The 14267-nt window shown below is 33.8% G+C and overlaps 1 protein-coding gene across 1 annotated transcript; it reads right to left on the bottom strand.

The window, feature by feature from the left end:
• Nucleotides 1-2452: 2452 nt before the first annotated feature.
• On the bottom strand, nt 2453-12528 carry LOC107295183 (protein tyrosine phosphatase non-receptor type 4). Its single transcript, XM_015824487.1, has 5 exons — nt 12372-12528; nt 6802-6909; nt 3266-3308; nt 3078-3156; nt 2453-2606 (listed from the first exon to the last, which is right to left on the bottom strand). Exons 1-5 carry the CDS (start codon nt 12507-12509, stop codon nt 2453-2455), a joined length of 522 nt encoding a protein of 173 aa, XP_015679973.1. The 5' UTR covers nt 12510-12528.
• Between the last annotated feature and the right edge of the window lie 1739 nt (nt 12529-14267).

Below are 14267 nucleotides of genomic sequence, written 5' to 3'. Positions count from 1 at the left end.
CGTAAGTCGAGGACTACCCAACAAGTCGTAAGTCGAGGACTTTCCCTGCCCGGGAGCGCCGCGCATGCGTGGTTCCGCCCCCTGCGCCAGCCGAGGCGTAGCTGGCAAGCGGCAGAGATGGAGCAGGCCGACCACCAGCTGGCCCAGCCCAAGGGAGGTAAGGCACCCGCTGGAAAAGGGGAAAAAAATGGCGGACAGCCTTGCTTGGCGACCCCCGTGAAATGGTCGATCGACCCCAAATGGGGTCGCGACCCATAGGTTGAGAACCGCTGCATTAGGAGTTTAAGAAATTGAAAAACTTTTTTGGGGAATAAATAGCAAAAGGGTGATTAAAATTTTGATATTAGAAAGTGAGGGGTCCTTGGTGCTCTCTGAGCTTGGTTATTTTCAGGCAGACATTTCATAACCCAAACTAGGTAGCATCATCAGTGTTTGAGAAGAAACCCCACTCCTTACTAGCACTGATGATGTTACCTAATTTGGGTAATGAAACGTCTGCCTGAAAATAACCAAGCTCAGAGAGCACCAAGGACCCCCACATTGCAATCCTGAGCTACAAATATTCTCCTTCATTGATATTAGAAAGTTGTGAATGGATTAAGGGTACAGATAAATTTGAGATAAATTTGGAATTAAAATATAAAGATTCTTTCCCATTGAAAAAAATGTTTTTTTTGAAAAACATAGTAAGATAAAGAATTTAAAAATTGGACAGTAGAGAGACTCGAGGGAACTTAAGATTTTAATTAAAGAAATACACTCATGTTCAATTTACAACTATAGAATGAATAAAAAAATAACATTGGACATATTGAAGCATATTTTTGAGTAATAGATCCAGAAATTAATTTTAATAATGTCTGCCTCTAAAGACAGACTATGTCTAAAAGATATTATGGAAGGTGAACAAGTTCTACCTGACCAGATTGAGACTGACTTGAAAGTGGATTTAAAAAAAGACAGGCATTAAGAATGACATGATAAAAGATGTTATATTGGTTAAACAAAAGAAACTGGGTGATGTCTTGACCTGGATAACTTTCCAATAATGGATTTACCAAAAAAAAGGCTTGTTAAAGTTTTGAAGAATTTTGTGAAAAAGACAAAGAAAAATTGAAAACAAATCAGTTCTAGGTTCCTTATTTATAGGAACTGAAGATCAAGATTTTTAGAAGTAAAAGGAAGGAATATCAACTTGACTTATTTGATCAAGATTAAATTAGATATGTTTTCTCTGATAGGTCTTAGTGGACTTTTGCTGACATCAGTACTGAAATGTCAAGCTTTATGTATTTGTTTACAGACAAGAGATGGGATATAGGAAAAAGATCATTTGCTGTATTTTAACAGAAAGTGATAAGTTACTAAAATTCTTCATACTTGTTGTAATGAAGGTGAGAAGTCACATCTTTATATATTTCCTTTCTTTATTATATTATTTCTTTTTAATTCCTATTTTCCCCTTTTTCTTTTTTCCTCTTTCTTTCCTGCACTTTCCAGTTTTTCTTTTTATTCTTTTATTTACTGAGTTTGCATTATTTACTGTTATATTTATAATCCTTAATAAAATTACTATTAAAAGGGCATTACATTTGAAAGAATATACATTCTATACATATCTGTTATTATATACTACTTGTTTGTCAGAAAAATGGTGCTGTCCTGGAAGGCTTTCAGGTATTAAGGGACAATAGGAACAGATTAAATGAATGTAGTGCAGCAGGTATGCAAATACACAATGAAATTAAATTCAGATATCTGATTTTTTTCTTAAAATATACATTGTAAATAATTTCTGTGCTGGAACTCAACTAAGATTAAAGGTACTTTAGCAAAAACGAACTGCAGTAATAAATGCCTTCAAAAAAAATTTTCTTAAAAAAATGTTCATATAGATATCTTACTCTACATTAAACATGCAACTGAATTTTTTAAAAAAGTTACCAAATGTGTATGTATTTAGAAAGCATATTATTGATGTAACAGTTTGCATCAATACACTGAAGACTTCATATAATTTGAATACGTGTTTATGAATAATTTGAATACGTGTTTATGATTAATTTGAATACGTGTTTATGAATAAACTGTTCAGAATATTTGCTATATACTTATATATTTACTCAAGGAATTATGTACTTTTCTACCTCCTAGTACTCAAGGAGATTCAGCATGTGGTTGGGCTCCCACTGCCCTCTCTTTATGTCAATGGGAACACTTAGCACACTTTCCTTCAATATACTCCCCACTCAGCACGAATGGGATGGCCTGATTTTTGTCAAGAAAAGAGGATCTGTAAGTACTCAGGAACCAAGGCATGAAGGTTTTAAATGCAAAAACTAGCACTTTGTCCAAAGCAGCAGTTGTAGCCTTAGTAGTACATTGATAAATGTGCTATTTCTATTCAACAGATAGGCTGTTATATTTTGGACCACCTGTAGCTTCTGAGCGATCATGTAAGGTAGGGCCTACGTGGAATGTATTGCTTTAGTTCAACTGAGAGTGAAGAATGCTTGACTGACTGTTGAAAATGCCTCCATGTCCCCAAAGTGAAAACTTGGAAAGGCCCTCGGGTCCATAGTTTAACCTGCTCTTCCAGCAGAAGGCTGAATTTAGAGAAACTCCAAATCACACACTTGCTCCTTTAGGGCCAATGGAACTCTATCTAGAATAAACAACTTTCTTGCAGAGATTTGATTTTACCTTTTACTCATCTAGGCTCCAACAGTCTCCAGATGCTGAATTAGAACTTTGATAGCACCCAGGTTTAACTCGAGATGAATATATAAAATTCATTTTCATCATTACACTGATAATAACTCCCTCTTAACTGACACACAACCTACCCAAGAGTTTCATGTAGATACTAAATAGCATGGGGAAGAGAATTATGGATTTTCACATTGAACCATGTTAGAACAACCATGGATGCAGCCTTACTTGCCCCATGGCTGAAGCTCTACTATCTTACATAATGCCTTCTATAAAATCAAATGTATGTAAATTTAACACCAACAGCATTATATTTTACATAATAAAACAAAAGAGTAACTTATTAAAATTAAAAAGACAGATACCGTGTGTATTCTTCTTGAAGTTTACTAGGATCGCTTACAAAAAATTTGACTCTGAAGTTCAAATTGTGGGGTGATCCTCCTAAAACGAACCAACACATCAGATTAGAATTTGATATTTTAGCTTACTTCGGGTTTTACCTAAATTTAATTATGATTTTTATTCAAAGTAGATAAAATATTTTGCTCACTTTTCAACTGTTTCCTAATTGGCTTGTTTGGATCCAGCCACCTCTGAGGGAGAGAAAATATTGGCTTATTATATTTTTTCCAAAACAAAATATGTTTTGCCACATTTCAAAACAAGGAAATATTAAAGACTCTGTTTTTGTTTTTATGTTTGCAGTGATACTGAAATGAGCACAGAGTTCATAAAATACATGGCATATTCATCCTGGACAGCCAGATACAGGTAAACACTTCGACCTGCTCTGGAAACCGTGAACCAGCACTCACAGATTATATTATATGCAGCCCATTTGACTAACAATGCAGGATAAACATAATGTGAGGTATCTCAAAGTTATTATGCTATAGCTTTGGGGGATGGTATGCTAAAAATTTAAATATCCCCTAATCTATACATCAAAATGTTTTAAAACTAAAATTAGTCTGTAAAACAACAGTTTGAATCAATGTCAGGCAAGCATATGGAAAAATCCATAGAACAAGATTATTTCAGTTTCTTTCTAAATGTATCAATTTAATAAAGAATCCCATTTAACCCCGAAATAAATGATTTTCCCATTTAATCCCAAAGGAAATTATTTTCCCTACCAGTTTTAACTTCTGGATTAAGAAAGTATATTTTAATATTGAAAATATTAAATATTTTTATTTAATATAGTCATCTGGAAACACCTGTAATGAACACGTCATATCGGCTTTCCTCTCTACTCCCCATCCCCCAATTTGACAAGAAACCAATTTGGGATAAATTGAATTTAGATGTGTACCCTGGTGATTAGAAAGAACAAAAGGCCACATGTATCCTGTTTAAAATAGTTCTATTTTCTTTAGGAAATTACGCTTGCCTAATTTTGCTTCTCTCAGTACTATGAGCCAATGGGTGTTACTAATTTGTGTGTGCAATATTTTGAGTGCTTTTCTAGTCAAATGATTTCTAGAACTCATTCTCTGCAGATTCAATCATCATAGATGGAGTTGACATTCATGAAATGTACAATCACTATGATCTGATTTTTATAAAAATCAACAAACTAAACTGCCATCTTTTGCTAAGTAACTTTATGGTACACACACACACACAGAGGGAGGGGGAGAGAGAAAGCAAAAAGATAGCTAGACTGCGAGAGAGAGAGCGAGAGCGAGAGCGAGAGCGAGAGAGAGAGAGAGAGAGAGAGAGAGAGAGAGAGAGAGAGAGAGAGAGAGAGAGAGCAAAAAGATACTATTTAACCATAGGATTCTTGGGAGAATTTGAAAAATTATAAATATTACATTAATAAAAATGAGTGAACATGATGGAGAAAGTTACAGGAGAAAAGTTATTTAGCTTAAAAGAAATTGTAATGAAAATACAGTAGTGTATATCAATATATAAGATGAATATTAAGAATACCAAGAATAATTAGTGGATAATTTTTTGTTTTAAAATCAAGCTGGTTAGCTTTGTTTGGTAATACAAGTAGCAAACCCTTGATTTAATGAATTTAAGTTTAATAAACTTTGGAGGAAACACATCATCTTTCTAGATACTTTTTGTGCACTCGTAAACTCTCATTTTGCATAAAACAGATTATAAAATTCCATTCAGATATAATAATTAGCTAAATTGAACATATTGTACGAAGTCTAGTCACACTATTTAACAAACTCTACACTAGATTTTGATGTTGTTGTTATGCATATACTTTTTGGGGTGGGATTTTTTTTGTTAAAAATTACTCTGTGTTTCCTTTCTAATGGTAAATTAGATCAAGCAAGAAAACTGGCAAGACAGAGAGAAGAGCAAAATTTAATTATATATGTATGGAAAGGGAAAGGAAGGGTCCACTTTGAGAGTAACAAGTTATAATTAACCTTGCTACTTTTCTTACATATTCCAGCTAATGCATTTGCCAAAGGTCTTTCATAGTCTACGACCTATTATTCATATCATCTCTCTCATAAGATTACAACATTCTTACCTATGTGTTTCATTATTATAAACAGCTGGAGTAAGAGCACACCTCTGGAAGTGCCCATTATGATCTCCATATAACAGCAATATATGAACTATCTATAAGAATTATCTTAGGTTACAAAACTAGCCAACCAAGTTAATTAATGAGATGTTTATTTTAATAAACTCAAAAAGAATAAATAGATATTCCTGATGAAGTATAGTAATTAAGAGCACACTATAGTTCTGATTTCAGAATAAATGGTGGTGTCCTAATTGTCCTCAGGGCACTAGGACACTTAGTTTGAGAACTACTATGGGTGCCATGAAAACAATTAATGAGACATTAAGGACTGAGTTTGAGGATACCTGGTACAATATAAGTTACAAACAGTGATTTGTGAAACTACTTAAAATTATAAACATAATTACCTTGATTTTCTATTCATTTTTGCTTATTAAGATCATACTCTTCTTTCAGTTTATGTGAGCACTTTGGCTATGACTTTATCATGATTTAGAAACTGCTTTCATGGTTATTTGCGTTTTGGACTAATTTCTATTATCGCAAATATTCATCTACTATTGATAGCATGGTATTAGTCTATCATTATGCATTTATTCCAGAATTTAGTTATAGGTTCTGATTAGACCATTATTAATAGATATCTATTCATTGCCATATTTCTTACTCTATTCTAGGACAAAATTAAAAGCAATGATACATGATTTTAGCGCAGGGAAAAAATCTGAATGAACTGAGGATTGCATGTTGTTTTTCTGTTGCAGTCTCCCATATGTACCCTCAAAGGGATTTTATGTTTAATAAACCCTTCTCTATCCTGGAGTGTTAAGAAACTATCAGAGCCAAACTGGTTAGATAGATTAAACATGTGAAAAAAGTATCAGGAGATACGTATTCCATAGTCTCTAAAAGAAGCTGTTGAAATATCAATGTTTGGATTCTACAAATGTTGATAATTAGTGACCAGTCTCCAATATTTTTTAAGATGCCTAGAATAAACAGTAGCAGCAAAACACTAGGTATTCTTTGATAGAGCTAATTGAGATTCTTTTAATATCAATTCACATCTGCCTTAAGAGCTGAAATATTTCTGATAACAGTATACACTACGTCAAAAATTGGACAAGATAAGAATCTTCTTGATTTTCATTTGTCTCTCAGGGGCATCTGTTGCAATTTAAAAGGGCCAGAGAATTTAGGAATTTACAGTGAGAATAAACTGAAGATATTTATTTTGTACCAGAAAACAAATGTCTAGATATATTTTATTTTAAGGTGGAAAAGAAGTGAAACATGAACAATACATTGCTCATAATATTTTTCTACACTATAAGCAGGGCTTTTTTTTGTCATAGAATGTCCAGAACGGAGTTCCGGCACCTTTTTTGGATGGAACCTTGTAGGGTAGGCAAGGCGGGTTGTATGACATGTGTGAGTTCCGGCACCTTTTTTTTTTTTTTTTTTTTACAAAAAAAGCACTGACTATAAGCAACCTCAGAATAATTATATATGTTATGATCAATAAAACAAAATCTCAAATGCCAAGAGAAGAGAAAATGGGAAGATATAGTATGGATTACCGGGTTATCAGTAGAATCATCAGCCACTTGTAAACCAAAATAGTCTCTCTCAGTCAGATCAAGATGTTTGAAAACTATATCCAACAGAACTTGCCCCTGATCATGTTTCTGTAGAAAGAAAAACAAAACAAAAATAGTTTACAGATAAAACTAAAGCTTCGACCCAAACTTAACATTCTGCCAGTAATAATTTCCATTAGTCCTAAATAATACAGAAATTTAGGAAGAGATCTCTTTCATTTAGCAAATCAAACCAACCATATACCTAAATAGAATACACAAATTTAAACATGCTCATCATCTTTCAACTCTTTTGCTCGTATATTTTTCATAACAGAATTTCAACAAAAATTCAAGAAAAAATTCTTTTGTATACATTTTCATTTATATATTAAAAAACTAAAGGGACAAAGATACAAAGTGCATCCTTTAAAAAAAAAGATTAAATTCTTGTCATTCCAGTCAATGAATTTGAACAGAGGAATTTTATTGCATTTTTCATTAACTCTGAGATTATAGGATATTTTCCTGGTTTATTGAAACAGGTGTTAAACAGTTAATAAGAAGTTAATACTGGTTGAACTACAGATATCAATGTTTTAAATATTGCTTCTCTTGCAAAGTATAATTGAATAAAGTTGCACATGTTGAAATGGTTATATGTCAATATGCATTTGAGTTAAATCACCTCTACTTCCACTAAATTTCATTGTAGACTTAGTACTTGTAGAACATTTTCAACAGTCTGCCCTGCCCATGAGAATATAAACTTGTCTCTTTCTCTTATATCTGACAGGTATGCTGTTTAACCACACCTTTATTTCCTCTGTTCCTTTTAGACTCTGTACTTATACCTTCTTTCATTATATCTTTCATACTCTGACCTGCTGGCCAATTTATACATAATTTCCTTTCTGTGCATGTCAAAATTAAATATCCACTACTTCAGTGTCTCTTAAAGTGTTTTGATCCAATTATCCCATTTCTCAGTCTCAAGTGATGTTATTTCTATCACAAAAAAGCAGACTGTTGTTTTACAAAGCGTCTCAGCAGCAGCAATCCCAAACTGGATCATCGACTCACAAACAAGCTATTACATAGTACTCCATTACCCCCAAATATGTCCAAATTACCCCTCCCGGGAGTAATTACCCCCAGTTTAAGAACACTGCACTAAATGATGAAGCTTTTTGTATGAAAGTACAAGTACACACTGTTTCCCATTCCCACATTTTTAGTTCTGTGCAATATTTCTATACGACTTGGGGGGAAAATACCTTTCCTTTTATGAGATTAAATCACAGGACTTGCTTATGATCAGCAGCGAAGACTAAGTACGTAAGCAATGATAGAAATAGGTAAAATTACTACTTGTTATAACTGGCATATTTATTACATTTAAATTTAATTGCAAAACACACTGGGAATACACTGGAAAATAATAGTAACAAAATTAAAATGTCAGTCTTTGATTTAGAAAAACTGACAGTTTTGCACTATGTTAATGTTGAATCTTGTAATATTTTATTTTATAGTGAATTAAAGTAATAAATATTAGTAACATTAGTTTTCCACTGAAGAATATAAGATTGGGAGTAAATATTATGGTGTGCTATAATCTCCTTTTGGGGGAAACAAAGTGATACCTATTTTAAGTGTACAAAAACATTAAAATAAAAAAAATGCATTATTATGTATATTCTTATTTTAACTTCATTTTATTTGGGAGGGATACTGAGATATTTAATTCAGCAAAGTTCCATTTTCAAGTACACTAGGAGAATTCTGTCAACTTTTGGAAAAAATGGCTATATTATTATATGTGCTGTAAAGGTTATAAAAAGGTCAGAGAGAAATCACTTTAGGTTGCAAGGATAGTTCTGCATATGAACACACACCCTGCCAATTTCAACCCACAAGAATTCAAAACTAGATGGTAGACAGGAGTGGGAGGAATAGAAGGACCTAGGTAATATTAGCATCACTTCCACCCAAACAGGAGGGGCCTTGTTGTTTTAATTCAACAAATGCCACAGACAACTCACATCTTTATGTATTCCATACATACTTCCCAGAGAGTCTCAAAACTGAGCCACACCTTCTCTTTGTGTGCTTCTAAATAGATGAGCCATATAAGTGTCAGTGTATATGTGCAGGTCCTCAGAACACAAGTGTAATATTCCTTCTGTCCTCTTGACATATTAAGAAATGTAAAACATGCTATCATAGAGTGTAATCCTCATGTCTTTAAAATGTCTTAGATTTATTTAACCTGCATAATATAACCAAATAAGTAAAAGAGGAAAAAGACATAAAAAGGAACAAGACATTTTGACTATTAATAGGTTAAGAAATATCTTTCAAAAAACTAAAATTAGGTCAGTATTTTAAACAAGATCAGTAAGAATTTACAAATTGGCAATACTGCAAAGATTCTACTGGAAAAAAGTAATCAACATTCACTAATGAAAAATCAGAAAAGAGACTGAGAGTCTAGAATTATGAAGCATCACCCTCCCAAAGAACTGAATTTACCTGACAGGAGAAGATTTTGATTTTAATTTGGAGACAGAAATACATATTATGTGTATGTATGTGTATGTGTGTGTATGTGTACACACACACACACACACACACACACACAGAGAAATTCTATGTAACCTCCCTTTTTTATATCTTGTCAATTTAAAGGTGCAACTCTAATTAAAAGCTCTTCTGGTATTTTCTCCCCCTCCCCCACAATAAATATATATATGTAGCACACTTATATATAAATGTGCATAAAAATGTATGTGTGTGTGTGTGTGTGTGTGTGTGTGTATCTCCCAAAGATCATATTCCAAAAAAAGGGGGCAAAAGTTAAAAAAAAAAAGGGTAGTTAAATAATGTTTTTTTTTCTTCCTAGCATATTCTCCCAAGCAAGGTCCACGGGTTTTTTCCAGATCAACTGAATGTTGATGCATTGGTTGCGACTGGAATTGGCCAACTGGCTTGTCACTTGAGCTTGATATTGTGGGCTAAGAGTGAATTCTCAAAGTCACCCAACCAGCTTTCATGCTTAAGGTGAAACTAGAACTCACAATCTCCTGGTTTCCAGCCTGGTTCCTCAACCACTGCACCAAACTGGCTTCTCTTATGAAATAAGACATGATATTATTTTATTTTTGATAAAGTAAGTATTCTACTTATAAAAATGTTCCCACCATTTATCAATCATTCTCTTGCATACAAATAAACTAGTGTTAGTTACATACATTATGCACATATCCTCCACCATCCTTTCATCAAAAATAAGAAAAAGAAAACTTCATTGAAATAGATTAAGAGAAGATTATGTTGAATATGAGAGGCAAAATGAACCTGAGTGAAAATGTGAAAAAGAGAAGAGATAACTGGTTAGGACAGGCAAGAAAAAGGACAGAAATCCTGCTTGTCTGTTTCAGAAAGGATTAAAATGCATAAGCAGCAGGGATAATAAGCTCCACACCTCCCAAGTTGCTAGGGAGGCTGATCTTCAAGGTCATCCTCAGCAGGGACATCTTCAGCCATCTGTACCTCCTGCTCATTCATGTTTTCAACAGCTTTTTCTATTCTCAGTGAATGTCCATCACATATTATATGTGAGGGAAAAATACATAAATAAGATAAATACTGTATGCCTTCTTACAATGCTGTTCTCTTCCTATTATCACCGTTTCCTTACTTCTAATCCTTATTTTGAAATTACCACTGTACCATCAAATTCATATATACTTTCAAACAGATTTTTTTTATTTATATATAACAGTAAGAACAAAAAGAAGCTCTTAGTTCCCCAAGAATTAATCATATAAATGTTATCTGTTGTCTATAGAACAAAAATGCAATCCATTATCACTGTGTATTGAAAATAGGAGCCTGAGAAAAGGAAATAACTCTTTGCCTATGTCACTTTTGTTAATCTATTGTTGAACAGATTATAGATTCTATGAATTAGAAACTTTAGTACTGGTTTTGCTTGCGTATTAATCCATTTTGTGAAACCACTGTGAACAGACTAAAACGAAACTCTATTAGTTTCCATTTTGATTCTTAAACCATCATTTGTATATTAAACTGTTGTTTTTCTTCCTAACAAGATCAGAACAGAGACAGTTGATGTTAATTAACAAAAATATTCTAGAAAATCCCAGTAAAAGAGACAAGAACAAAGACAAAACAATTGTTATAGCATATTACTGTTCTTGTCATTTTTAGTGGTAGATTATCAGAACTGGAATATGTATCATCAATCTTATGTGCTGGCAAGAAGGCAAAAAAAGTCAAAGCAGAGTTTCCAAATCATGAAAACGTAGTATTCCACTATATTCTGCACTGCTCAGACCACATCAAGCACTGTGTCATGTTCTTGGTACAACAGCAATAGCACGTAAGACTTATATACCACTTCATAGAGCTCTGTAGCCCTCTCTAAGAAGTTTAAGTGTCAGCATATTGCCCCCAGAAATCTCAGTCCTCATTTTACCGACCTCGGAAGCATGGAAGGCTGAGTCAACCTTAAGCCAATCAGGACTGAACTCCTGGCAGTGGGCAGAGTCAGTCTGCAAAACTGCATTCTAACCACAGCACCACTGAGCCACCATGGCTCAATACTATAAGAGGAATCAGAAAAACATTAACAGATGCAAAATACATTAAACAAGAATGATGGGAAGATCAGAAACTAAGGCTTGAAAGGAAAAGAGGCTAAAGAAGGTAGGTAAGTTTAGCCCTAAAACATGTCAAAATGGGTGAGGAATTTAAGAATACTCTTCAGGTTCTTAAAAGAAAACCATGCTTTTGGGAAAGTGGCTATATTCTATCATCCTAGAGCAGTGGTGGCGAACCTATGGCACGGGTGCCAGAGGTGGCACTCAGAGCCCTCTCTTTGGGCACACGCGCCGTCGCCCCAGTCCTAGGCCTTCAGCTGGGTTTTATAAAACCTTTTCGCTTTAGGCCTCCGCCGCCGTGTGCAAAAAAAAAAAAAAAAGGTTCAATCAGTCAATTTCAACTTCTCACGGGAAAAAAAAGATCTTGCAAAGTTGGAATTGATTGATTGAACTTTTTAGTTCCACCCAGTCTGCCATTACCACTGCAGCCACGCCCACCCAATTGGCCATGCCCACCCAATTGGCCACACCCACCCGGCACTTGACGATGCATAAGTGGGTTTTGGGTTGCAGTTTGGGCACTCAGTCTCTAAAAGGTTCGCCATCACTGTCCTAGAGAGGCGGCCACAAAATAATGGTATTAAGTTACAAGAAGGCAGATTCTGTTGACTGTCAGGAAGAATTCCAAATGGTTAAGGACATTTGGAATGAAATTAATTGCTATGTAAGCGCTCCTTTACTGGATATATTTAAACACAGATCTCATAGCAAGCAGTCAAGGATGCCTTCATTAGGTTTCCTGTACCAAAGTGGAGGTCGAATTTGATGATATAAATGCCCCTCCCAATTCTATTATTCTATTTTGTGTTAAATTTGTTATTAAATGCTTAAAAATGAAATTAATATTGTATTATAGGAATGCTTCTCAAACACTGTACTTACATTAAGTCTGAATGCTTGTACAGTATTATCCAGAAGAAGAATATTGCAGACCACCTCTGTATGCTGTCTATCTCGTGCCAGCTCAGATGCTCGTACATTGTAGGTTCTGCCAGCAGGCAATCGGAAACGTCCAGTCATTACTGTCCGCACAGCGTCTTCAAAAGGAAAAAATAAAGATTTATTATTTCTAACCTTCTCAAGTTAGAAGCACAAGCATGATAAAGCAAATAGAAATACGCCTTTTTGAAATGTTTAAATCTGTATATCTACTGCAAATAAGCTGGAAAAAACTGGTTCAGATTAACTATCCATGTCTCTATAATTCTGGGCATTGTGCAGCATATAAATTTAATAATTATTAATATGTATAAGATCAATTCTTTAATCTTAAACTGAAATTTTATGGAAAATGGTATTATTTGCTTTATAGCAAATAGCAACAAATCTTAAAAGTTGCACTGATTTTAAACTCAAACCCTTTTGAAACAAAATGGCACATGAAGTACAACTTTGAGTAGTATGCATGGACAAATCAGTGGAATTCTTTTTAACACATTTGTCCATGAAAATAATTTCATAAAATGTAGTTTATAACTAAATACGATATTCTTATATTATATTAAATGTATTCACTACAACAAATTCATAAATGCCAAAATAAATTACAAATGTTAAAAACAATGTGAAGATTTTAAAAAGAAGTTTATAATACTCAGGCAGCAATACAAGATTTATCACTGAAGAAAAAGCGTGCCTCATATTTTACTTATACCATAAATTAGTCACTTCATACATTATGACCTTCATAAACTTCAGAATTATCACTTTTCTCCAGTCATAGGATACAATAGTTAACATATCTTAACCTGTCATAAATATAATCCAACCATGCCTACAGTTCTCCTGTAGAGAATTTATACAGAGGTTAATTTATGCTATAAACCCCTTTATTATACCACATTAACTTATTGGCATGAAGAAATTAAAACTTTATCTGCAAAAAGAATGTCATTATAGACATTATTATCATTTTTAACAATTTTTAAATAATTATTTAATTATTTTTCTATACAAACCACAAGTCTCTGAAATTTATATTTCAGTTATAAAGCTATGAAAATATTTACATAATTGAGGTTGGATTTTAGTTTTCACTAATTCCAATTTAAGGCTGGACAACAGAGTACTCCATCATACTGCTATTTCAGCATGCATTTCAGATTACTGAAGTTATATTGCTCACTGTGTAGCATCTGTTCCTATGTTACAATGAAAGCTGAACTTGTTTGTGATGTGTCATTTAGATTTGCAGATGAAAGAAAAAAATAATTATATGGGTCTCAGTAGACCCTGTTAAATACTATAGTTATAAATTATTATATAGGAGCTGCGGTGGGCAGTGGTTAGAATGCAGTATTGCAGGCTAACTCTGCTCTCACTGCCAGGAGTTCGATTCCTTCAATCTTGACTAGCTCAAGGTCAACTCAGCCTTCCATCCTTTTGAGGTTGGTAAAATGAGGTCCCAGCATCATGCTGACTCTGTAAATTGCTTAGAGAGGGCTGGAAAGCACTGTGAAGCAGTATATAAGTCTAAGTGCTATTGCTATAAAGATGGAAAATTGAACCTTGGGATCTCTACAATACCTAGGGATATCAAAACACACTACAAGCACTTCCTTAAAGCTATCCACCCCATATTCTTCTATTAATGTAATATGTTTCAAATGTTAACACATTTACAAAATGAGGTTTGGTGTTTTCAATTCTGCTGCGAACAACCTACATTTTGCTGTATTTCTGAAGATAAGTGAAGCTTAAGATTTAAGGGTAACATTCAACATTGTACAAATGTACTTCTGTTTACATAGGAATATTTCCCTTCATCTTCTCTCCTGC

This window comes from Protobothrops mucrosquamatus, unplaced genomic scaffold, assembly GCF_001527695.2.
Source record: "Protobothrops mucrosquamatus isolate PMUCROS unplaced genomic scaffold, P.Mucros_1.0 scaffold2255, whole genome shotgun sequence".
NCBI lineage: Eukaryota > Metazoa > Chordata > Lepidosauria > Squamata > Viperidae > Protobothrops > Protobothrops mucrosquamatus.
This window is presented reverse-complemented; position numbering and strand designations above follow the sequence as displayed.